The sequence below is a fragment of the Loxodonta africana genome, chromosome 20, assembly GCF_030014295.1.
Source record: "Loxodonta africana isolate mLoxAfr1 chromosome 20, mLoxAfr1.hap2, whole genome shotgun sequence".
Classification (NCBI taxonomy): domain Eukaryota; kingdom Metazoa; phylum Chordata; class Mammalia; order Proboscidea; family Elephantidae; genus Loxodonta; species Loxodonta africana.
Window position 1 is genome coordinate 75,575,134 of NC_087361.1, and position 25,678 is coordinate 75,600,811.

At 41.5% G+C, this 25,678-nt stretch overlaps 1 protein-coding gene across 1 annotated transcript in view; it reads right to left on the reverse strand.

Moving 5' to 3' along the window:
• The window catches only part of NR5A2 (nuclear receptor subfamily 5 group A member 2), a 149,831-nt gene that overhangs the window by 65,336 nt on the left and 58,817 nt on the right, over nt 1-25,678 (reverse strand). Inside the window, exon 5 of the mRNA XM_010590191.3 lies at nt 10,721-10,840. Within this exon, the coding sequence (XP_010588493.1) occupies nt 10,721-10,840 (120 nt within the window). The remainder of the gene's footprint in view (nt 1-10,720; nt 10,841-25,678) is intronic.

The window sequence follows — 25,678 nt, forward strand, 5'->3', positions numbered from 1 at the left end:
TCAAGGATAATTTATCAAATTGCACAGCTCAGAAGGAGGATGGATGATTTATTTCTGAGACAGCACCCCGATCTCGAACTTCCTTACATTTTATTACAAACATAATTATATTTTCATTGTTGAATGCAGAGTTTCTGCTCAATTCAGTAGCAGCTGGCCTTGTCTTTTATGTACTTAGTAAAATTAATTTACTGCTGTCTTACGTGTAATCTTTGTGCCATTAAATTAAAGGAAGATATTGAAGAAATACTTTAAGACGGTGTCCCCTTTGGATATATTTCACTCATCACGAAGGTAGAAACAGCTTTAGCTAAATTGCCTTTAGTTCTAATAGCTGGAAGTTTGATGACTTGTATATTGTAAGCTGCCTGTCATTTTAATATGATACACAATTACACAATAATAGATGATAACAAATAAGTTGCTAGTGGACCTTTCCTTAGGATGATGTTACTAAAAAAAACAAAAACAGTGTCTGTTAATTAACTGTAGTATGCAAATACTAAAACTGACCCTGCATACCTACTTATGTGTGTGTGTTTTGAAAGTACTAGATGGAAATGAACTCTTTTTATAAGATGCTAAATGTATACGGAACCCTGGTGGCACAGTGGTTAAGAGCTTGGCTGCTAACCAAAAGGTCAGCAGTTGGAATCCACCAGCCCCTCCTTGGAAACCATATAGGGCAGTTCCACTCTATCTTATAGGGTTGCTGTGAGTCAACATCAATGTGACGGCGATGGGTTTTTTTTTTAAATGTGTATCAACTGATTTGGCAATGCTTAATATTACTGACAACCATTTTTTCCTTTTTAGCACTGCAATATTGTGCTTCATAAGGTTATTTAATGTACACTTACGTAGATGCCTGATTAAAAGACATAATTAAAACTTAATCGCTCTAGGGTAAAATAAGAAATGTGGTGTGAAACAGTGAATCCTCACTCTAATACTAGGTACCAGTGCCCTGGGCTGCTCTTTGCAATGGGATTATTTCAATTACTCTAGTTCTGAATGAACACTGAGGGAACTCACTTCAGCAAACATTTCTTGAACAACTGTGCCAGGTACTACGCTAGCCACCGAGCTTAAAAGAAAAGTTGTGCTCTTTTAGGTAACTTTGCCCCGTCTCTTCAAGCTCCAAGTAGCAGTTCTTTGGGAAGCCCCCTACTTCTGAATTCAGTCTAGTCTTTTTCTTCTTCCGTTGCTATAATAAATTCACCACACTATTTGCAGTGAACTGCATTCGGGAGGAAAAAGCCAGAAGGCTGGGCCACGGAGCACCAGGGGCCTGGCATCACTCAGCATGTCCAGCAGGGCTCTAGAAAGCAATGTGTGGATGCCACATACCTGCTTCAGGGTGGCACCAAATTGCTGTCTGGGGTCCCCTTTATGTCAGGGGCTTTGGCCTGATATTGTTGACTGAGGACACTTAGCTCTTCAAACAGAAAGAGTAGTGACTTTTAATATTAGTATTTCCCTGCTGCTATCAAGTTGATTCTGACTCATAGCTGCCCTATAGGACAGGGTAGAACTGTCCCATAGGGTTTCCAAGGAGCACCTGGACTGCCGACCCTCTGGCTAGCACCCGTAGCTCTTAACCACTCTGCCACCAGGGTTTCCAATATTACTATTTACTCATCTTAAAACATTTAGAATAAACATTTTCATTTGTTTGAAGCAATCATCACAGGGCAGTTGAGAAAATCATATAACCAAACCTAGAAATTTTTAATGAATGATTTGAGAGTACCCTATTTTTTGTAGCTAAGGTTGAAAAAGACCCCTGGTACTCAGCTGTTAACCAAAAGGTCAGTAGTTCGAATCCACCAGCCTCTGTGGGGCAGTTCTACTCTGTCCTAAGAGTCACTGTAAGTTGAAATTGATTCTACGGCAATGGGTATTTTTTAAGGTTGAAAAAAAGGAGGAGCCCTGGTGGTTCAGTGGTTAAGTGCTCAGCTGCAAACCAAAGAGTCAGAGATTGGAACCCACCAGCTGCTCTTTGGGAAAAGATGTGGCCGTGTGCTTCCGTACAGACTAACCCATTAAAAACCCATTGCTGTCGAGTTGATACTGACTTATAGTGACCCTATAGGATAGAGTAGAAAGTTTTTATAGGATAGAGTAGAACTGCCCCATAGGGTTTTCAAGGAGCACCTGGTGGATTTGAACTGCCTACTTTTTGGTTAGCAGACTTAGCTCTTAACAACTATGCCACCAGGGTTTCCCTGTACAGATTACAGCCTTGGAAACCCTATGGGGCAATTCTACTTTATCCTATAGGGTTGCTATGAGTCAGAATTGACTCGACAGCAATGGGTTCTGTTTTTTTTTTTTTTTTTGGTAAAGTTGAAAAAGGTGGATGGATTTAGTTACATTTTTAATCAGCAATTCCTTGTCATTGTTTCTCTAACCCTGGAAGGATTTTAAGCACTGGTGTCTGGCTTGCCCGTACTCTTTCTTCAGGGGAGAGCCACTTCCTTATAGAAGCTAAATCATCCTGGTGACTCTCGATACCTCTTATTCCCCTCGCACGTCCTCCTCTGAACCTTCCTAGCACCTTACCTAAACCTGTGTCACAGGCCCTACCTGTGAAAGCCCACAGTGCAAAGCGCTGTGCAAAGGTCAGCTGTTGCAATCATTAATTACAAAAAAAAAAACAAAAACCAAACCCAGTGCCATCAAGTCGATTCCAATTCAGAGAGAAATTAGCCGGATGAATTACATCTCTTGCGTGCAGGGCTCCATCTAATTTTTAAAAAAAAATTTTATTCCTCACATCTTTGATTTCTCTTCATTTGTCAGGTCTTTAGAAATATTTTTAAACTAAATGAAAACGTTATTCATATCCTATGTATAAGTGCTAAGCTGCCAGTAGGGGAATTTTGCATGCTTTGTTTGAATAACGCTGTTTCATTTTTTTCCCATAATATCAATATCCTGACCTTGATAAAATGCATCACGGAAACAGGCATATCATTGTTTCAAAGCTCACACTCTGCAGAAATCCATGGCAGTAGGTTAGTGTGTCTCTGTGGCAGATGAATTATTTTGTTTTAGAAAAGTGAGAAAAACCCTCATTTCAAATACGTTTTTCTCCAAAGATTGACACAGATCTTAACAAAAACAATTGATTGAGGGTGCAGAATAATGTAATGAGTGATTTTTCTTTTTAAATGTTTCTTTAACATCGAAATAATAATTTTATAACAATAAGTGATAATCACATTAAAATTGTTTCTGGGTAATTTAAATTTATTTTTAACAATGTGCTAATAATGCCACACCAAAACCAAAAAGTATATGCATTTAGGCTGAATCAAGGACGTGCTCTGAAATGACACATGAAGACCAAATTATGAGCCTGGGGAGACAACAAACTTCTCAGCATCTGTAAGTTCTCCAGAAAAGCAGTATGGCATTTTGAGCCGAAACTCTGGCATCAGATTGCCTATTTCTGAGCATCTGCCCTACCACGTATTAACTGCATTTTGACTTTAAACAAACTACTTAACCTCTTTGTCTCTGTTTCCTCATCTAAAAAAGGGGGACAACAATATTAACAGTACTTTCTTCATAGAGGTGTTGTAAGGATTAAATTAGTTATAAAAAGCATGTATACCAGTGCCTGACATGTATAATAATAACCACTAACAATTTTATATCACTTGCACATACTAAGTGTATACCGGAGCCCTGGTGGAACAGTGGTTAAAACCTCAGCTGCTGACCAAAAGGTTGCCAGTTCTAACCCAACAGCTGCTCCCTAAAAACCCTATGGGGCAATTCTACTTTGTCCTATAGGGTCGCTATGAGTTGGAGTCGACTCAACAACAATGGGTTTGGCTTTTGGTTTTATGTGTACAGTAAAAACCCACTGGCACTGAGTTGATTCCAACTCACAGTGACCCTGTAAGACAGAGAAGAACTGCCCTGGAGCATTTCCAAAGCTGAGCTTTATTAACTATGCAAAGGCATTCGACTGTGCAGATTATAACAAATTATGGATAACATTGCAAAGAAAGGGAATTCCAGGACACTTAATTGTGCTCATGTGGAACCTGTACACAGGCCAAGAGGCAGTCATTTGAACTGAGCAAGGGGATACTGCATGGTTTAAAATCAAGAAAAGTATGTGTCAGGGTTGCATCCTTTCACTGTACTAATTCAATCTGCATGCGAAGCAAATAATCCAAGAAGCTGGACTGTATGAAGCAGAATGTGGCATCAGGATTAACAACCTGCAATATGCAGGTGACACAAACTTGCTAAAAGCTAAGAGGATTTGAAGCCCTTACTGAGGAAGATAAAAGACTACAGCCTTCAGTATGGATTATGCCTCTACATAAAGAAAATAAAAATCCTCAAATTGGACCAATAAGCAACATCATGATAACTGGAAAAAAGACTGACATTGTCACGGATTTCATTTTATCGGATCCACCATCAACGCCCACGGAAGCAGCAGTCAAGAAATCAAATGACTTATTGCACTGGGCAAATCTGTTGCAAAAGATCTTGTTAAAGTGTTAAAAAGCAAAGATGTCACTTCGAGGACTAAGGTGGAAAAATTACTTTTATGTGTGGTCTTTCTAGCCATGGTCCTGTAACGCCCACCCAGGTGATTGTGTGATAGGCTAATTATTGCCTACCAAGGGGATTGGTCAGTTTTGCCTTAAAAGGGAGCCAATTCTAGAGCAAAGAATTATACAAGCACCACCAGCACTAAAGGACAGACCCACAGGAGACGCCACATTGGGCTTCCCAGCCCACAAAGCGAGAGAGCTGAGTGCCTTTGGGTAGGGACTGAGGGCCCGCGAGGCCTGACCCACACATTTGGAACTTGCCAGCCTCCACAACAGCGTGAGCCATTTCCTTTATATGGTTCGTGAGTTCTGTGAGATGTTGTAGTGAATTAGGGAACCCAAAGACAGGAGGGAGAGTATTGAGGGGAGAGGAAGTAGCTGATGTTACAGCTGATGGAGCGGTACAGCAGCTTGGAAAAGTCAGACATTTGGGACATCTCTACCTCTGCCTTACAAGAACCACCTTTGTGCTGATCCTTATAAAAGACATTATTCATTTAAGGACTAAGATGCATGTCATGGATTGAAGTATGTCCCCCCAAAAATGTGTGTATCAACTTGGTTAGGCCATGTGTGGTTGTCCTCCATTTTGTGACTGCAATTTTATGCTAAGAGGATTAGGGTGGGATTGTAACACCCTCCTTACTTAGGTTACCTCCCTGATCCAAGGTAAAGGAGTTTCCCTGGGGTGTGGCCTGTACCACCTTTTCTCTCTCAAGGGATAAAAGGAAATGGAAGCAAGCAGAGAGTGGGGGACCTCATACCACCAAAAAAACAGCACCAGGAGCACAGCGTGTCCTTTGGACATGGGGTGCCTGTACCTGACAACCTCCTCGACCAGGGGAAGATTGAGGACTAGGATCTTCCTCCAGAGCCAACAGAGAAAGCCCTCCCCTGGAGCTGATGCCCTGAATTTGGACTTGTAATCTGCTAGACTGTGAGAAAATAAATTTCTCTTTGTTAAAGTCATCCACCTGTGGTATTTCTGTTACGGCAGCACTAGATGACTAAGTGCAACTACCCAAGCCATTGTATTTTCAATCGCCTCATATGCATGCGAAAGCCGGACAATGAATAAGGAAGATGCAAGAAGAATTGATGCCTTTGAATTATGGTGTTGGTGAAGAAAACTGAATATATCGTGGACTGCAGAAGAAGAAATACAGCCAGAATGCTCCTTGGAAGCGAGAATGGCGAGACTTCATCTCACATACTTTGGACATGTTACCAGATTGGATCAGTCCCTGCAGAAGGACGTCATGCTTGGTAAAGCAGAGGGTCAGCAAAAAAGAGGAAGACCCACAACAAGATGGACTGACATAGTGGCTGCAACAATGGGTTCAAATATAACAAGGATTGTAAGGATGGTACAGGACAGGGCAGTGTTTCGTTCTGTGGGGCATGGGGTCGCTATGAGTAGGAACTGACTGGGCGGTTCCTAACAACAACAATCTTTATTAAAGCAGACAACCACATCTTTCTCCTGTGGAGCAGCTGGTGGGTTCAAACCATTGACCTTTCAGTTAGCAACTGACCACTTAACCAGTGCGCCAACAGGGCACCTTGTGTATAGTAAACATCCCACAAATGCCAGCCTGTGTCAGCTTAGTTTTGGTGACTTAATTTTCATGTCACCACTTTACAGAACTAATTTCTGTAATTCTTATTGCAATTTTCTTAGGTAGACACCATTGGAGTCCTCCATAGGGCAGGTGAGGACACTGAGTTTGAGGTGAAGAGACTTGCTCAAGATTACACAGGTGGTAAGTTTTGGAGTGAGGGCATTGGTGGCTGGTTGATAGAAGTCTCGCCTTCCATGCAGGAGACGGGAGTTCGATTCCTGGCCAATGCGCCTCGTACGCAGCCATCTCTCCTCTGTCGGTGGAGGCGTCAGCGTGTTGCTATGATGCAGAGCAGGTTCAGTAGAGCTTCCAGACTGAGATGAACTAGGAAGAAAGGCCTGGTGGTCTGCCTGGGAAAACCAGCCAACCAAAGCCCTGTGGGTCAAAGCAGTCCCTTCCACAGTTGATAACGGGGACAGTGCAGACCCAGGCAGCGCTTTGCTCTGGTGTGTATCCAGTCGCCAAGCTTGAGGGCTGAACTGACAGCAGCTAACAACCACCACAAGTTTCAGAGTAGGGACACAAACTCAGGCCAGTCCGACTCTAAGCTTCATGCTGCTGCTCACTCCACCAGATCGACACACGTATGCACACAAACACACACACCACCTACAATGTTTTCAGACCAGAGAGCAAGCAGGCTTTACCGGTAATGAAAACATACTCTGCCTACGGTTTGATTGTTGTTAGACTGTAAACGTAACAAAGAGGAAGTAATTTTCCATTTTGTTTCTGTTTTCACCTACTTCCGTCTTTTCCTTGTTAAAATCATGTTTTTCCCTCCAGAATATTGCTTTACTTTTACATCCACCATTTTCCTCTTATCACTGTTTTAACTATCTTCTTAAAATTGGTGTCCAGAAAATAATTTATTATTGTTGCTGTTGTTTTTTAACAAAAACATAGGTTTCCTTTCCCTTGCAATCAGGCAAGCATTTACCATTCGAAGAAAATTATACTTAATTTTCTCCCTGGGCTGCAGGGTGAGAAGCAGTACATGTCCGCAGCATTGAAAAAAAAAAAAAAAAAAGTGATTTATTACCCCAAGACTGTTGCTGGAATCTCAGCCCTGTAACAGTAAGTCAGGAGTTACAAGAGGCTGTAGATGAGATGTGGGATATGATGAGGATGCCTACTTGGGATCTTGAGTCTTAGTTAGGAGCTCTGGTGGTGCAGTGGTTAAGCTCTCAGCTGCTAACTGAAAGGTTGGCGGTTCGAATCCACCAGCCGCTCCACGGGAGAAAGATGTGACAGTCTGCTTCTGTAAAGATTACAGCCTTGGAAACCCTTTGGGGCAGTTCTACTCTGTCCTACAGGGACGCTATGAGTCAGAATCAACTCCATGGCAGTGGGTTGAGTTTTAGTTAACTTGCTTTAGCTAAGCAATCAGGTTAGAGATACACTAGTTCTCCTTTAGTGCAATCAACTAGTATTTATCAGGTGCCTTAGATATTCGGCATTATAATAAGTGCTGGATGTAAAAAAGTGCTGGATGTAAAAAGACGCTGCATTAAAATATCTTTCTACTCTGTTACAAAGGCCATTTGTTTAGAAATGTCTTCCTTTTTAGCACTTTTGCTTGCATTCCACAAAATTGCAGGAAGCCCAGAGATGTTCAAAATGTTTTGACCCAACCTATGCCACAAAAGAAAATAAATTACTTGTTCCATAATTTCCCTAAGTGAGAAAGTCCAGTTGTAATTAGTTAGGTGATTCACTTTTTTTATAGGATAGATAGAAAAGGGGTGGGAAGGAGTCTGACAGAAATTTAAAAGAGGGGTTGGGGCCTAGAAAAAGCCAAGCTACAGACAGGTGTGGGGAAAGACTGGCTGTCCACCAGGCAGTCCCTCACTCGGTCGTGATGACAAAACACAAAGTAGTGGTAAGTGATAGTGGAGACTGTAATACCATCTATGCCATGACTGTTCTTGGTTTTGACGATCAGAGAGGCAAGAAATGCACTTCCTTTACTTTTTAAATGGTAATTACCTTAGCCCAGGGGCAGCACTTAAGGTAAAATGAAATGTGAAATAAGGAGTATTTCTAAAGAGCAGGGATGGAAGTGCTTTGAGAAAGAACAGCACAAACCCATTTCATCTCTGAAACTCAGAAGGAAATGAAATCAAATTAATTTGTGGGCTGAGTCTTATTCTTCTAACGCAGCTTCTAGCTGGAGGCGGCCAGTGTGGGGAGGAAACATGCCCAGCAATAAACCAAAAACCCAACCTGTTGCTGTTGAGTGGATTCCGACTCACAGTGACCCTGTGGGACAGAGTAGAACTGCCCCATAAGGCTTTCAAGGAATGGTTGGTGGATTCGACCTGCTGACCTTTTGGTTAACAGCCGAGTTCTTATCCACTGCACCACCAGGGCTCCGAAAATGGGTACATTTCCTCCAAACACTTGGGTCACAGGATGAAAATGTTAAACAAAAATTTTAAAAGACAGGAAGTTAAACCTATTGAGACTTATACTGTCATCCAGAAATCTTTTCTCACGAGAGGTACAGAAGGTAGGGGCCAGATAGTGATGGGAATGGTCAAACTGATCCAATTCGCAGAAGCTCTGAAATAGTGCTTGCCTTTAATTTGATTGGGAAAATGTGATTTATTAATAGTACAGGAAACGGTGTGGAGACAGCCTTTCGTTTTCAAATATGCACTACTGTGGTTTCACAGCACATAAACATTTGTGGCTGGACGTAAAAGATCACGGTGCCTGAGTACTGAAGTCACCACTGCCGAACAGTGCGGTGGTGCCCCGAATAGTATGACTGGGTAGACTAAAGGAATCCATGCATTTATTTTAATAATATAGAATACAGGGTAAGAAACTGGAGGGACATCCCAAAACCCTGTAAAGTTAGACGTAGGTCCATTAAGTAGTCTTGCTCTGCCCCCACATATCTTCAAACCTAACTGTCTCGCCTTCTTTATGTCTTTGCTCAAATGTCACTTTCTCAATAAGGCCAGCCCAGGTCATTCCTATTTAGCACTGCAATCCATGGGTCATACTGTAACACATATCCATATATGTGTGTGATTCCCTTTTACCAGGTTCTTTTTTTTTTTCCCCCTTATGTTTTATTGAACAGCTCTTTGACCTCTTACTCTAAAAAAAACAAACCAGTTGCTGCCAGGTTGACTCCAATTCATGGTGACCCCATATATGTCAGAGTAGAACTGTGCTCCGTAGGGTTTTCAATGGCTATGATCTTTTCAGAAGCAGATCACCAGATCTTTCTTCCAAGGTGTCTCTGGGTAGCTTCGAACCGCCAGCCCTTCTGTTAGTAGCTAAGCGTTTAACTGTTCACGCCACCCAGGGATTCCTCTAATATATTGCTGTTGTTAGTTGCCATCAAGTTGGTTTGTTTATTAGGATTATTGTTTATGATTGGCTCCCTGCTTTTACAAAGTAAGTCCCATGAAGACAGGAATCTTTTTTTCTGTTTTGTTCACTAATATAAGCTAAAATCCCAGAATAGTTACTGGCACATTGTAGGATGTTCAATGAACATTTGTTGAATGAGTGAATATTTAGAAAGGAATAGGACTTACAAGTAATTTTTTTCTGTTTTCCTTTTTAATGATGACTGACTCCTGAAAATGAAAACTGCCCCTTCTCACTTGCTTGCCTTTATGCCAAATATTTTGATTATATGTGATACTTGAATCAGTCTCTTCCACTAATCCAAAAGAGTAAAGATTCCACAATTTATAAGGTTTTGTTTTTGTTTTCAATAGCTAACAAGCAAGTGTAGTTGGTTAGTGCAGAAGTTCTGAGGACCGATCATTGATTTAAGGTGCCCTAGGGTCACAGTTTTTCTGGGAGTGTCACAGTGGTTAAAGCACTTGGCTGCTAATGGAAAGGTCAGTAGCAGAAGCCCCTGGCTACACTACTCTGTGGGAGAAACACGTGGCAGTCTGCTTCCATAACGATTACAGCCCTGGAAACCCTGCGGGGCAGTTCTACTTCGTCCTACAGGGTCACTATGAGTCAGAATCAACTCCATGGTCATGGGTTTTCCTGGTACAATGGTTAAGTGCTCAACTGCTAAGGGAAAGGTTGGCAGCTCAAACCCACCCGGTGGCTCCACAGGAGGTAAGACCTGCACATCTGTTGTCGTAAAGGTTACAGCCTAGGAAACCCTACGGGGCAGCTCTACTCTGTCCGGTGGGGTCACTATGAGCTGGAATCGACTCGATGGCACACAACAATAACAACAATCACTGATTTTGATTTAGCAATTGTTCTGACCCTTCCAAATAGAACTTTCAATCCCAGCAGACTGGGGGCAGCAGAATGCTTATGATCATGTTTGCTTTTACAACTTTACTGTAATCATCAGGGCAGGGACAGAGTGCACCGACTCATCTTCTCTAAATTATTTGCAGCCCATCTCTCCTTTCAAAGCACAAGAATGCTTCTGACCTAGTTAAATTCCTGCCATTCTGAGCATGCTTAATAAAAAGATACTTTTGTTGTTGTTGTTGTTTCCACTACAGCACTCACTTGTTGCCCAGTAACCAGGAAGATTGATCCTTCCTTTCCATGGACCACTTGCCGGTAAATGTGGTCAAGAATTAAGAGCTCACTCCAGCAGTTCTGAAGCAGCTTCATTTGGTCATCAACCTGTAAAAGAAACAAACAAACAAAAAAAAGACACTGTTATTCACTGCTTTTTTGTTTTTGCATAATTTTCTAGTGAAGAGAACTAACTCTAAGCAAGGGAGTCTCCACCAACGGCCGCCAAAGCACTAAGGCTCAGAACTTACATCACTGCTCCTGAAAATCATTATTTTCATGTGGGTACATACTTTTCAGGCCACATATAAATACTTAAGGTAAGTATAATCAATGAGCTGCTAGGAAAGGCACTCCATTAGATTGGTCTGTCTAACGTGAACAGGGCTATTGAAGTTTGCCTGTGAGAAGTACAGGCGCCTTCAGCTGTCCTCAGTAGACCCCGAAGAGCCTATGTTTATGTATCTAGAGGTTGATACAGTGAACAGAAGGAGAAATTGATATTAGCAAGCTGCCAAGCTGAGAAAATTTATATGAAAGAAAATCAGCATGATAGCCCAAATGATTTTCAGGGACATAGGCTCACGGGCATTCTTTGTCATCAGTGTTAACTGAAAGTCTAAACTACACAAGACTCTGAACAGAACAATCACTAAATAATGGTCTTGGTGCTAGCTTCCACGTGCTTTATGATTTGGACACTTTGTCCCACAAATTCTCTAAGTGTCAGTTCCTTGTCGGAGCAGTGGGCTGAGAGCAGTGCCTCCACCACAGGATAGCTATGAGGACTAAAATGAAAAGTGCTGCGTCGTACGTAGTGGGCACTTTGTGCAAGTTCACCATCTTGTCTTCCAACGGGGTACATTCTTCAGTAGGAAAAACATACCTGTTGCATGTACAGTCCATGTACCCATGGTCCAAGTATGGAGAACAAACTGATCCATTTCTATAGCTATTTACAACTGTTTACTCTTTGCTTCATAAAGTATATGAGCCAAAAACCTTGGCGTCCCCAAATGGGGTGGCTGTGTTTGGGCACATAGTATGCATTTCTAAAAATAATACCTGACACTCATATGGTATCTAATAGCTCTTAAAAATGTTTGTGAGCTATTCTAGATTTGATTCACAGAACACGCCTTTGAAGTTAGCGGAGCTACAATTATTATATTCAACTTACAGATGAGACAATGGGGGCTCAGAGGTTACGCAGTATACCTGAAGGGTTCTCTTTTTCTCTCTCAAGCTCTGGGCAATCTCCAGATTACTTCAAAGGTACTAGAACTCTCCAAACCAAATTAATTTAACACACTTTAACAAGTTCATGTTTAAGCTGCTGTTCTATGGGACTCGATGGCTGGATGATTCTGTGCGAAGAAATATCTACTCTTAGGATGTTGCCAACTGATACATTAGTAGTGAAAAGAACTTGTGTTAGGCTTTATTTCCACGAGTCCAGACATAGTCAATGTATCAAGAGGGACCCAACTTCAGAGTTAAAAGAAGGATTTAAGGCACAGTTCTATACTTTTTACCTACGAGAACTTGGCCAAGCCATGTCATTGTATCAGCCTTATTTTCTCAGTTGAAAATATGCGAGGTAGGTCTTGTCGGGAAAGCCCTTTGTAAAGTGTGACACAATACACAAATGAAGAAGCAACAGCAAACAAGAGGTATTAGAAAGCTCCCGACTGGAAGACCTTACAGACTGTTTGGAAGGACAAAGGGAGTTGTAGAGATCAAGGTTACCATCAGGCTTTGTCATCAGGAAAAGGGACCCTAAACACATCTCCTTCAGAAAGATTTCAAATCAGTAAGTCTGTTCTGACCAAAAGAACTTCATTCATTACGTAAACAGTTACCTTTGAGAGCCTATTACTTGGTGGGCATAAGTGCCAGGGCCTAGGATTTAATGGTGAACCAGGTATAATGCAGCCCTTGCCTTTGTGAACACTGCTGTCGTGTGGGAGAATGCTCACCCTAACACTGATGGTTTAGGTGATAGTAGGCATTCACCTTCTTCTGGAGGAACATTCTAGAGCATTGTGTGATATTACAAGTCAGCCTGTGGGCAGCAGTGTACTTAGCTGACAGAAGGAGACATGGCTAAACGTGCTGGCAGCATACATGTCGCTGTACCCAGAGCAGATCCCAGGAATCGTCTCTCAGATGCTTGGATGATTTCAAAACGAAATGCACTCTGCTCTTCTGGGTTTTATTACATTCCCATCCCAGCAAATATGCTATCAGCATCTTACTGCAGATATATCCATCTGTGATGGCAACTTTGTTCCATTGTGCTTTTTTTTTTTTCTATGATGTGAAGCTTTAGTTCTTTAGCTTTTTTTTTTTTTTTTTATGGAAGTCCAAAATATTGTACTTTCAGGTTGTCTCCTCAGAAATAATTACCATACACATCAGTGCTATGTAACACGGCAGAGATACTTAGCTGCTTGGCTGCTAACCAAAAGGTCGGTGGTTTGAACTCACCAGTTGTTTTGCAGGAGAAAGATGTGGCAGTCAGCTTCCATGAAGATTTACAGCCTTGGTAACCCATGGGGCAGTTCTACTCTGTCCCACAGGGTTGCTATGAGTTGGAATTGACTCAGTGGCAGTGGGTTTAAGGCACGTGAAAAATGTCAAATAAGAACATGACTTTTCCTGGCCTTATTTTCTTTTACATTGTTGAGGACACATTCCCAAATAAGGATATATTTTTATATATCATGTTCCAAAAGAGAATGAAGTATATCATTTGCAGACCTTTTTCCTGCCTCCGTGGGTGTGCGTATGTGTCTGTGTGTGTGTATGGGCACACGTATGTGAGAGAGAGAGATTGCCAAAGGTGGGGAGGGGGTGGCGGTGGTTCCACTTTCATGAATCCCCTAAAAATCCCTTTCTGTGGGACTAGGTGTTTTCTAGCCCCAACTCTGCTTCCTGTTGCCTGTCGGGAGGCAGGGAGTAGACGGATAGCTTTTAAAATCTCCACATTTCCTGGTTTCTCTGTTTCTTTGCCAACTGTAGAAGTAGGGGAAAAGGAGCATGTCTACTTCCCTCAGTTTAACACCTCGTCTTTTGTTTTCTATTCTATGCTTCTCATGCCATCACTTCTTTTGCATCTCACAGGAATCTCTATAACATTCTCCCTGTATCACAAAGTACTGTGATGTCTCTTCACCTGCCTGCCCCCCTTGAGGGCAGGGACAGAATCTTTAGCTGCAGGTTCCTCAGCACCTACCACAGTGCATTTACTTAATAAATGCTTGTTCAATGAAGGAACAGATGACTGAATTAGCTTCACCTCCACAATTCCCTGCTGTTAACCTGTGAATCCCTGCTATTGGAAACCCTGGTGGCATAGTGGTTAAGTGCTACAGCTGCTAACCAAAAGGTTGGCAGTTCAAATCCACCAGGCGCTCCTTAGAAACTCTACAGGGCACTTCCACTCTGTCCTATAGGGTTGCTATGAGTTGGAATTGACTCAATGGCAACGGGTTTGGGTTTTTTTGGTTATCCCTGCTACCTAGCCCACACTATAAGCAAGTAACTCATTCAATGTTTGTGGAATGAATGATAATTTTACTTGGCAGTAAACACACCACCCCAATTTGCATCTGAGCCTTCTCCACAGCTGGTCCTTGGCACGGGCTTCCTGACTGATGGCAATTTTAACACCCCTCCTGAGCAACTGATACCTTGTGTTTTAACACTCTCTGGGGAGGTTTTCCACACCAGCATTCCATTTCATTATTTTCCATAATTGATTATGTGATATTTTATACTATCTTGAAATTGGTGAGTGTGCAGCTTCACGGTGCTTGGGATGACCAAGTTTCAATGCAGCTCCATTAATAAAAGGACAGGGTAAGTGTGATGACTGATTTCTTCCTTATCTCTAGATATGAAAAGGTAGCAATTTCGAAGAGATTTTTCCTTGGCAAACCAGAGTAAGAGAGGAGGCCTGGGGGGAGAGGAAAAAAAAAAATCTACCTATTTTGAGTAAATTCTCCAGGTATTAATGCCGTCATTGAAAAATTTAGGGTGATACTTGGGGAGCCCAGGTTGGGGACTGTTGTTGAGTTGATTCTGACTCAGAGCAACCCCATAGAACAGAGTAGAACTGCTCCAGAGGGTTTCCAAGGTTATAAATCTTTACAGAAGCAGACTGCCATATCTTTCTCCCACAGAGTGGCTGGTAGGTTCGAACCACCGACCTTTGGGTTAGCAGCTGAGCGCTTAACCACTGCACCACCAGAACTCCTTCAGTGGAGGCCTAATGGCCTAATTTTCATTATATACTGAAGCCCTCACTAGCTGGCAATACCACCTCATATAATCCTGTGTTATCAGCTGTGATAAAGGGAAGGATTTATCTCAGAAATGTTACTCACCAGAGAAACTATTTATATTGATATTATATGAGAGTATAAAGTAATACAAGCCTCATATTGTTATAAAGCGCAACTTCCCACAGCCCAGAATGTTAATGATTAGAAACTTCTGCTTTCTCAGAAGAACAGTGAATTTGACAAACAATTAGAAGAAGAAAAATGTGTAGACCTTTCTCGGGCCCACATTTACCTTATCAAGACCTATTTGTTGTCCTCCCACCTTTGCCATTTAACATTCCAACAACAGCAGCTGAACTGTTATTTCACTTTTCCTCTTACACAGCCATTCTAAAACGTACACCATGAATCACTGACCGTGGTAAGGCTTCAGCAAAGATGTTTTTAGGGGAATATTTTATTGAAATGGACTGGTAGTTTAAAGTGTGCACGAACCCATTTCTCGATTTTGAGTGAAGTTAATAAAACTGATTTTTTTGTTCAGCTGATAATCATTATTTTACTCTGGCAAAAATATATATAACAAGACATCTGCCATCTCAACCATTTTTACAGGTACAACTCAGTGCCATTAATTATATTCACCATGTTGTGCCACCATCACCACTATGCGTTTTCAAATTTTTCAACACCCTTAACAGAAATTCAGTGTCCCAGCAGTGCAATGAGTTTCTCTTCATACATGGTTTTTCTGGCCCTGGGCTTGTAGTTCTGCCAAGATAATTTGCTAGACCACAATCTTGCAAAGGAATTGGACAGTTTACTACTATGCAAATAAGGCACATAAAAACTCTTGTGGGAATTGGTTGATTACTATGGAGATTAGGTGACTGTGGCCTACCAAAGGGATTGGTCAGTTTGTGGTCCTGGTGGGAGGAATAGGCTTCTAAAAGGGCCAATCCCACCGAAGTTGAGGGGGACCTCACTATTATCAAGAAGAGCCTGGGGTAGAGTGTATCCTTTGGACCCGGAGACCCTGTGCCAAGAACCTCCTGGACACAGGAAAGAGAGAGCTGTGATACTGGAGATGGCATGAAATGGCTCAAGATGGGCATAACAGGATGAGCGGGAGCAGTATGAGTGGTGGGACCCAGGAGACCAGCACAAGGCAGCTGTGGTGCACTTCCTGGCTCACAGAGCGAGAGAGCTGAGCACCTTCAGGCAGGAGGCTTGCTGGCAGAGTGCGGTGCCTCTAGGCACTTGCTGGTAGAGCCAAAAGCTAACACTTTCCCAAGCAGGGCAGAGGCCAGGCCTGAGCAGGGCCTATGGCAGTAGGTCTGAGACCTGCCTGCAGGCACAGCCAAGAAGGAGCTAGGAGCCATCCTGGTTGGAAGCAGTCCTGACTGAAGAACTGTATCCTGTCTCCTGAGTTGTACCCTGTTACTTCCAAGTTGATCCTGATCCTGAGTTATAGCCTGTTACTTCCCTAATAAACCCCATAACCGTGAGTACAGTCTATGAGTTCTGCACGGCCATTGCAACAAATTATCAAACGTAGCAGGGAAGTAGAGTGCTGGGGAGAGGGGAGGAATGACAGGTGTCAGAGCTGGTAAAAAAAGTTAGCTGTGGTATGCCTGACTCCATCTCACAGAAGTCAGCTTTAGGTTGATGGTGATTCTCATCCCTCCTCCTGAAGTTAGGTGACTTCTGACACAGAGGTTACAGTCCCTTAAAAAACAGCCCCTTTTCCTCCCTCCCATCTGCCCCAGGTAACCACTGATAAACTTTTGCCTGTATGTATTTGCCCATTCTGGATTTTTCGCATTAAGTGGAATCACACAATATGTGACCTTTTGCAATTGACTTATTTCACTCAGCATAGTGTTTTCAAGGTTCATTCATGTATGTAGCAGGTAACATGTATCGGGACTTCATTTCTTTTCATGGCTGAATAATATTCCATGCTATTATCATTTTTAAATGTTGTAGGATATAAATTGGATCAATGCATATCTACTGACAGGGTTTTGTAAGCTAGCCCTTGTGTTAGAAACTTGGAGGAAAACAGAGGTGACTAAGATACAATTCCTGCCCTAAGAAACTCACTCCAGTGATAGGAGACAGAGTATAAATCCATTATCATAATTCTGTTTGTTCTCATGCACTGGAACAAACGTGCAGGAGAAGCCCCGGGAGCACTTTGCTCCCTTTCTTGGGAGAGAGCCTGGAGGTCACGGACGCTTCTCAGAGAACAAGGCATTTGAAGCACTCCTTAAAGTTACAGAATCACCTAATCCTTTTTTTCCTCTTTGGCTCCTGCTAGAAAAACTCTTGGAATAAAGTCTTCAAAAAAAAAAAAATTTTTTTTTTGTAGACTCTTCAGAATCACTACAAGTCCAGCTATTCTTTTTTTTTTTTTCCTTTTCTGTCAAAAAGGAAAAAAAAATATCCCTAGAGGTGGGTCTCCATTTCTTTAGCTTCCTTTTTTGACAGTGATGACATACATAGAGGTGTGTTCAGAAGCTGGGAGAGAAAATCAAAACCAAAACAGACCAAAATCAACCTAGCCAATCTTAATGAGAAACTGCTCTGGACAAGGCAGACGCACAACTGCTTTAATCCTTGCCGGCTCCTGTAAAGAACACCGATGATTATCTGTAGCCTCTATGATAAACTGCTACAAAGTCCAAGAAAAAATGATTTCCTATTAACAATGATTAAACAAGCACTGCACAAGAGAAATATCAGGCAGTAAAACTCCCCAGTCAACTGTTGAAATAGCCAATAGATTTATAACTGGAGTTATTCCCTGCTCTTTTTTTTCTGAGATAACTGGAGGTGATTCCAGTGTACTTTCTAATTGGACTGCTATTGTTTCATAATATGAAGGCCTATGTGTCAACACTTAGCCAGGAACTGAAGTATTCTGGCCCTCTCTCTGTTTCTAGCAGAGGAACAAAGGATTCTCCCCTATCCCCCAGGACCTAAGCTCTCTTTAGGGTGAGGGAAGCAGTCTATACTAATTTCTCTACCCACCTAGGTCATGATCAATAGCCTCCTGGAATCTAGGACCTAGATAGTCTACATGCTTCTCCCTCTTGCTCTAATCCATCAGATACACAGTTACTAGAATTATTTACTTTGGTCATGCTATTTCTATGGAGCCCTCGTGGTGTAGTGGTTAAGAGTTCAGCTGCTAACCAAAAGGTCAGTAGTTCGAATCTAGCAGCTGCTCCTTGGAAACCCTATGAGGCAGTTCTACTCTGTCCTGTAGGGTTGCTATGAGTGAAAATTGACTTGACAGCAACGGGGGTTTGGGTATTCCTATGGATAGGAACCTCTTCCAAATTCCCTAGACTTCCTTTCAAAGTTCTCTACCAAACCAGAGCTCTCTAACCAGTGCGTGCTCAGCACAGGTTATCATTGTGCCGACTGAGCCCCCTGCCTGGGGTGGCCTAGGGTGGCTAGAAACTGGGACAGTTGCCTCTGACCAGAAGCAACTTGCTCTGTTTCTACTGGTATTCCAGGTAAATATCATTTTCTACATATGCCATGTAACAAAAAAGGTGGAGGAGCTTTCCATTAAATGTCCTTTCCCACGTCATCAACTTTGTATCTCATTACGTCCTAGTACTTCAGTAATCACCTATATGCTGCTGGTATCTTGCTCATAGTTTACTACTACTACTACCAGGAAACACTTAAACGATGCTCTTAAGCATTGTTCTAAAGCTTTACGTGTCTGAACTCAATCTTCATAACAACTCAATGAAGCAGTAACTATTATGATCCCCATTTTACCAAAGGTTAAGCAATTTGTCCAGTTACACAACTAATGTAAGTGGCAGAGTCAGGATTTGAAGAGTTTGTGCTCCCAGCTACTCCATATATAGTATTATCCCTACCTGGAATATCCACCCATTCCTTGAGAAAATGCTCTAGAAGCCATCTCCTTCAGAAGTCTTCCCTGATCAAGTCCGTGCCATGCTGATCACTCCCTGACCCTATGTTCTTGTAACCTTTTCTAACAGGTTAAACTCCATTCATTGATTTGAGTTCTACAAAACTCTTAGAGCAGGGGTTCAAAACTTGGATGTTCATGGACTTTGAGGATTAAATTATATACAATAATCCCTCACTATTTTAGAGGTCAGATTTTTTAACACTTCACCCATTGGGAATACCACCATAAACTGGAAGTAACAAGAAGTGGCTGCCATACAGGTGATGTTCTTTATCCCCAGGGAAGTGGGCCCCTCAGTTGTGCCACATGGAGTTAATTAGCCAATAGGCAAGGTAAACACAGTACTTTCCTTGCTTACCAGATCATCTCTAGTGAACAATTTCGCATTTTTCACCAAGGTAATCGTGGGTTTACGTGTGCTTACTTCCTAATCTGTAGTGAACAATTTCACCTGTTTTTCACATCAAAGATATGGTGGAAAAGCATGTGAAATTGTTCACTACAGATTAGGAAGTAAGCACAAGTAAACCCATGTTTACCTTGCTTATTAGGTCATCTGCCCCTCCTCACTACCTCCGCACGATTAGGTGTAAAGTGAAAGAGCGGAACCAAACCCAAAACCAAACCCAGTACCGTCGAGTCGATTCCAACTCATAGCGACCCTATAGGACAGAGTAGAACTGCCCCATAGAGCTTCCAAGGAGTGCCTAGTGGATTTGAACTGCTGACCCTTTGGTTAGCAGCCGTAGCACTTAACCACTACGCCACCACGGTTTCCAAAGAGCAGAACTGCAACTGGGAAAAGAACAAGATAGCTGTCAGCAGAGAGAGGAGGCAGGAAGCAATAACAGACCAGTGTTAAATTCTATTTATTTAACACAGCAATCCACAGCCACTCTATATAGGGAGTCAGGGGCTCCAGGCCCCAGGAACCCCTTCTGGAGGGATGTGATTCTAAGGAAACCACTTTGTGATGAGTCATCAAGAATAGGCCAGACAAACCTGCTTAAGACATGAGGGAACTACATGATTTCTATTAGATGGCCTTCCATCAAAAACAAATTTCTTCTCAAAGTCCAATTCTTCCAAAGTTAAATTTCAGTTATCTAGAACATTCACATGCATGGTATACACTATCCCCAAGGGATGTTGAATGCAATGTTACTTTATATAATAAAGATGGGCTAATGTCAGATATTATATCAAAATTTTTCACATATATAAGAGAGCTAATTATATAAGTGAGAGATATCTTTGAGGTTTGCAAATAAGACCGCATATCATATGTAAGCATTCATTATCACTATTGAGATTTATAGCATCACCAGGGAGTATAATGTAATTTAGCCATTTCTTTAGAACAGAATTGTAGCTACATTCTTAGGATTCTCCATTCTCAAACCAAAGGACAAATTTTGGCCAGCTTTTACTCTTTCATCTTTTCCACATTTCAAAAATGTATTTCTTGTTGAACTGCCAATTAATTACATGCTATCAGTAACCTCATTGTATTACACATATGTCAAGCAGTTTACATGTACCTGTCATAAAAAGATGACTAATGGTATAAACGAGGAAATGGAGATAAAAGGAAAATAAGTCGAAGCTATAGTAAGGACATAGTTCAACCAACAGTCCTAGTAGTCTTCTGTTTTTTTATTTTCCATATACTACCACATATAATTCATAAGATTTGATTAAGGTAGGCACTAAAAGGTACTGTGGCTTATGGAGTCAATCACATTCCATTGCTCCAGAGTCACAGCATGCATGTATGTAAGAGGTGGGGAGAAACGCAGGTCCCTGTTACTCATAGAAGGTCAACCAAACTTCCCCTAAGCATTTCATCTGACATGATGATTCAGTTAGCATGGTAGGAGTGATTCTTCCATAAGGCTGCAGTCTTTTGCAAATTAAAGAACACAGGAATTAGCATGTTGATGAGCTTCATAACTAACCCAGCCTCAGATTTTGTCCAAGACAGATATAAAAGAGGATGGCTTGTACTAGGGCATAGTTCACATTTGTTCTTGTTGTTAGTTGTCATCGAGTTGACTCTGACTCATAGTTAACCTAGAAGTCATTTATCTTGTCATATTATGGATAAGACCAATCAAAAATAAATCAAACCACATGTATTGGTGTTGGATGGTAGCAAGAAAGATTTTAATGAAGATAAGATCTAGTTCTTATCCATAATGAACTTATAAATGAATTGAGCAAACAAGACATATCCATGCAAAATAATTAGTGCATAAAACCCATTGTCATTGAGTTGATTTCCTACAGGGCAGAACAGAACGGGCCCATAGGGTTTCCAAGGAGCAGCTGGTGACCTTTTGGTTAGCAGCCATAGCTCGCTGTAGCTCTTAACCACTGCACCACCAGGGCTCCATTAGTGAACAAGGTAGCATATAAAGCATTAAGCTCTGTGGACCAATAATTTAAAGACACACACAGAGGGCAAAAGACAAAATAAATCAGTGGGACCTCATAAAAATTAAACTTTTGTTCATCAAAAGACTTTACCAAAAAAGTGAAGACAATCTACCAACTAGGAAAATATCTTTGGAAACCATATATCTGACAAGAATCTAATAACCAAAAAATATATAAAACTTCAACAACTTAACAATAAAAGAAACCCAATCATAAAATGGGCAAAGGACTTAATAGATATTCCACCCAAGAGGATATTCAAATGGACACCAAACAGATGAAAAGATGCTCAGTGTCATTAGCCATCAGAGAAATGCAAATCAAAACCACAATTGCACTCCCACTAGGATGGCTAAGATAAAATAACAAACGTTGGTGGGGATGGGAGGAAATTGGAACCACCCTTATCCACTGTTGGCAGGAATGCAAAATGGTACAGTCACTGTTGGAAACAGTGTTGCGGTTTCGCAAAAAACTAAAAATAGAACTACCATATGATCCAGAAATTCCACTCCTAGCTATATACCCAAAAGACTTGAAAGCAGAGACTCAAAAGGAGACTTGTAGATCAATGTTGACTGCAGCACTATTCACAATAACCAAACGGTGGAAACAACCTAAATGCCCATCAACAGATGAATGGATAAACAAAATGTGGTCCATACACATACGATGGAATACTATTCAGCCAGCAGGACAAATGAAGTCTTGATACCTGCCACAGTATGGATGGAGCTTGAAGACATTATGCTGAGCAAAATAAGCCAATCACAAAAGGACAAATACTGTTACGATTTCACTTACATAAAAAGACAAGAAAAGGCAAAAGAGATCAAAATTTATTAGTGGTTACCAAGGGTGGGAGAGAGGGGGGAAAAGTCTGGTTAATGGTGATAAAAATATCACATTGATTAAGGGTAGGGTTGCACAGCTGATTATTGTAATTGCTACCAGTAAGTTGTACACCTGTAAAAAGCTGAATTGGCCAAAGTTGTGTGATAGATTTATTCACAACAAAGACAAAAAAAAAAAAAAAAAAAATGTGGCTGCTGAGTCTGCTTATGCACAACTAAACACCTCATGGGATTTGGTTCCTCGGTTCGGAGACTTAGGGTCATGGTTTCATGCGACATCCCAGTTAACTGGCTTAATAATGTGCTCGAAGCTTTTGTCCTACTTCCTATTTCACTGCACAGTGCCTGGGGTCTTAAAAGCTTGCAAGAGGCCATCCAAGGCTAAACAATTGGTCTCTATTCACCTGGAGCAGCAGAGGAAGGAGGAGAGTTAGGAATAGGAGGAGGATATGGAACATGTGGCTAACTGACTCCATGAACAGCTGCCTCCTTTGCCATGAGACCAAAAGAACTGAATGGTGCCCGGCTACCATTACTGAACATTTGGATCAAAGATTCCATAGAAGAATCCTGATGAAAAGTGGGGAAAATGCAGGACAGAATTTCAAATTCTCATGGACTCCAGACTTTCTGGAGTCATTGAGGCTAGATGAACCCCTGGAAAGACTGCCCTGAGATACTCTTTAAAAACCTTAAACCAAAAATACCCCCTGATGTCATCTTAAAACTGAGCAATAGTTTTGCTTAACTAGTAAAAAAAGGTCTGCCTAGAGCACTATGCTCTTTTAAGAACTATCTATATGGGATCAAATTAACAGAAGCAATTCAAAAGATCAGATAGGAACATTAAGGAGCAGTGAGTTTATGTTAATGAGGGAGAAACAACTCAGAAAAGGAGGGTGAGAATGGTTGCATAACTCAAAGAATGTAATCAATGTCTCTAAATGGTACTTGTAGAAATTGTTGAATTGGTGTATGTTTTGCTGTGTATATTCCCAACAACAAAATAAAATTTAGAAAAAAAAATTAAATATACACAACACACACACATATGCCTCATTCATAAAAAAATAAAGCAGTTTACATGTACATGTAATAAAAAGATGAATAACGATATAAATGAGGAAATGGAGATAAAGGGAAAATAAATTGAAGCCAAAAATAAGATCAGTCCTCAAAATAACCTCCTAAGCGTTGTTTCAGTTGTTGAAAATCGGTCACAAATTTCGTTCCTTGTAGCCAGCACACCATTACTAACATGATTTGTAGTATACATGAGATAAAATCAAACTAGTTACTTACAAAACAATTCCTCCTAATACTGGACTCCAGAGGGGAATTTCTGTGGGTTTTCAAAGGAGGATTCTAGATTATGACGTCAATGGAGTTTTAACAACTGTGAAGATAAATATTGTAGAAAACTTTCCTTTTAATGCCCTCAGTGGAAGCTGATGGAATATTAAGAGGGGTCAAAATAATTTGGTCAAAGAACACATCTTTCCGATGGAATGTTTTGTTCCAAAGATAAATTGAGACTATCTAGAAATAGAATGCATAGATTTTAGACTGTTTCATTAATAGCAGGAGCCCTGGTGATGCCATGGTTGACTGCTTGGCTGCTAACAGAAAGGTCGGTGGTTCGAATCCACCAGTCACTCCTCGGGAGAAAGATGTGGCAGTCGGCTTCCATAAAGATTACAGCCTTGGAAATCCTATGTGGCAGTTCTACTCTGTCCTACAGTGTCGCTATGAGTCGAAATCAACTCAACAGCGGTGGGTTACTACTCAGTTTTCATTAATAGCAAAATTCAAGACCATTAAACATTGTAAAGGTAGTATATGGGATTTGGAGCTTGAAGTCCTGGGATCTTATCCTGACACTCCCACTTACCACGTCACACTGGGCAAACACTTTAAACTCGTTAAATCTCACTTGCTCTCACAGTCACCATTTTTATTAAATGAGATAAACGCCCAGTGACTGGCACATAGCAGGCACACTATTCATGGTAGTTAAACGTGCAACTAAATAAATAAAAGAAGGCAAAATAGGAGAAGTGCTAATGAAGTAGAGGAATCCCTGGGTGGTGTAAAAGGTTAACATGCTCGGCTACTAACCGAAAGGTTGGAGGTTCAACCTCACCCAGAGGGATCTCAGAAAAAAATTCTGGCAATCTACTTCCAAAGACCTCCGCCACTGAAAACGCTGTGCTGCGCAGTTGTGTTCTGAGACACGTGGAGGCGCTCTGAGTGGGTATCTTGACGGTAGCTTTTCTTTTTTTTTCTTTTTTAATGACATACAAAGGAGACACTTTCAGGTGACAGAAAAAGCTGATGAATAAGACAAGAAATATTTTCAGGTAGACTGACGTGAAATATTTCCCACTGTTTTTCTCTTCCTGGGTATCGTTTCATTTATGGCCGCTACTGGTTTCCTGTCCTCTACTTTAGAAATTTCCTAGGTCTAATTAAAGCCATGTCCTCACGTGCCTGAGTGGGCAGGTATTACTCAAGCAGTAAGGACAAACCCCTTTAAGCATGCTACATTTTCTTTTGGTTTGCTGAGAGCGTCAAGAAGGCATTTGTGACTATGATGGCTATTTTGGTAATAGGGTTGTGTTTGTAATTCTCATTTTCTAGACACTGCCTTAGCAGCAACAATGCTACCAGCCCAGGAGAATTGCAGGTATGCAGAGGCTCTGTCCTCTGGACATCGGTGATTAAGGCATAAATTAAGGAAGGTTTTGGCTGCTCTATAGCTTTTGAAATGGACACGCAATTGAGGTCCTTGGGATAACAGGGTAGAGAGGAAAGGGAGAAGGTGGATATTCTACTGAGCATACTCTGTGACTCCCTTGGGGTCCTGGGGTAACTTCTTCCTTTGTAGACTGAATTCCAGAGCCAGAAAAATAAATTTTTAGCAGTTAAAATGTCCTTGGGTCCTCTTTTTGGCTGATAACTTCAATCAGGCAGTTCGCCAAAGAAAGGAGGTAAGAACCTAAGTGGCCTAAATATCCCTCACCAAAAATACCACAGACATTAGGGCAGAGGCAAAGGAGAGGTCTCTACAGACCATTCAGTGATGGGAATTCTCTGGATACGAAAGCTCCTGAGAGAGTTCCTAGTTCTCCAGTGAAATGCAGAGGATCAGCTCATCACTCCACACAACTTAAATTCCCCGTTAAGGTCACAGTGCTAAGTGTGCAGTCAGTCTACACCTTTAGAGATACCCAGAAGTGGATTCACAGAATGTGGCGCTGGCACCCGAGGGTATAGCTCAAGAAGTCCACAGTTCAGCCCCAAAAGGCTCTGTGTAAAAAGGTTATTTTTAGGTAAACCAAATGATTTTTGCTTTCTAAGAAATTTCTTGTTAGTGTGTATGGGAAATATTCATCCCAGT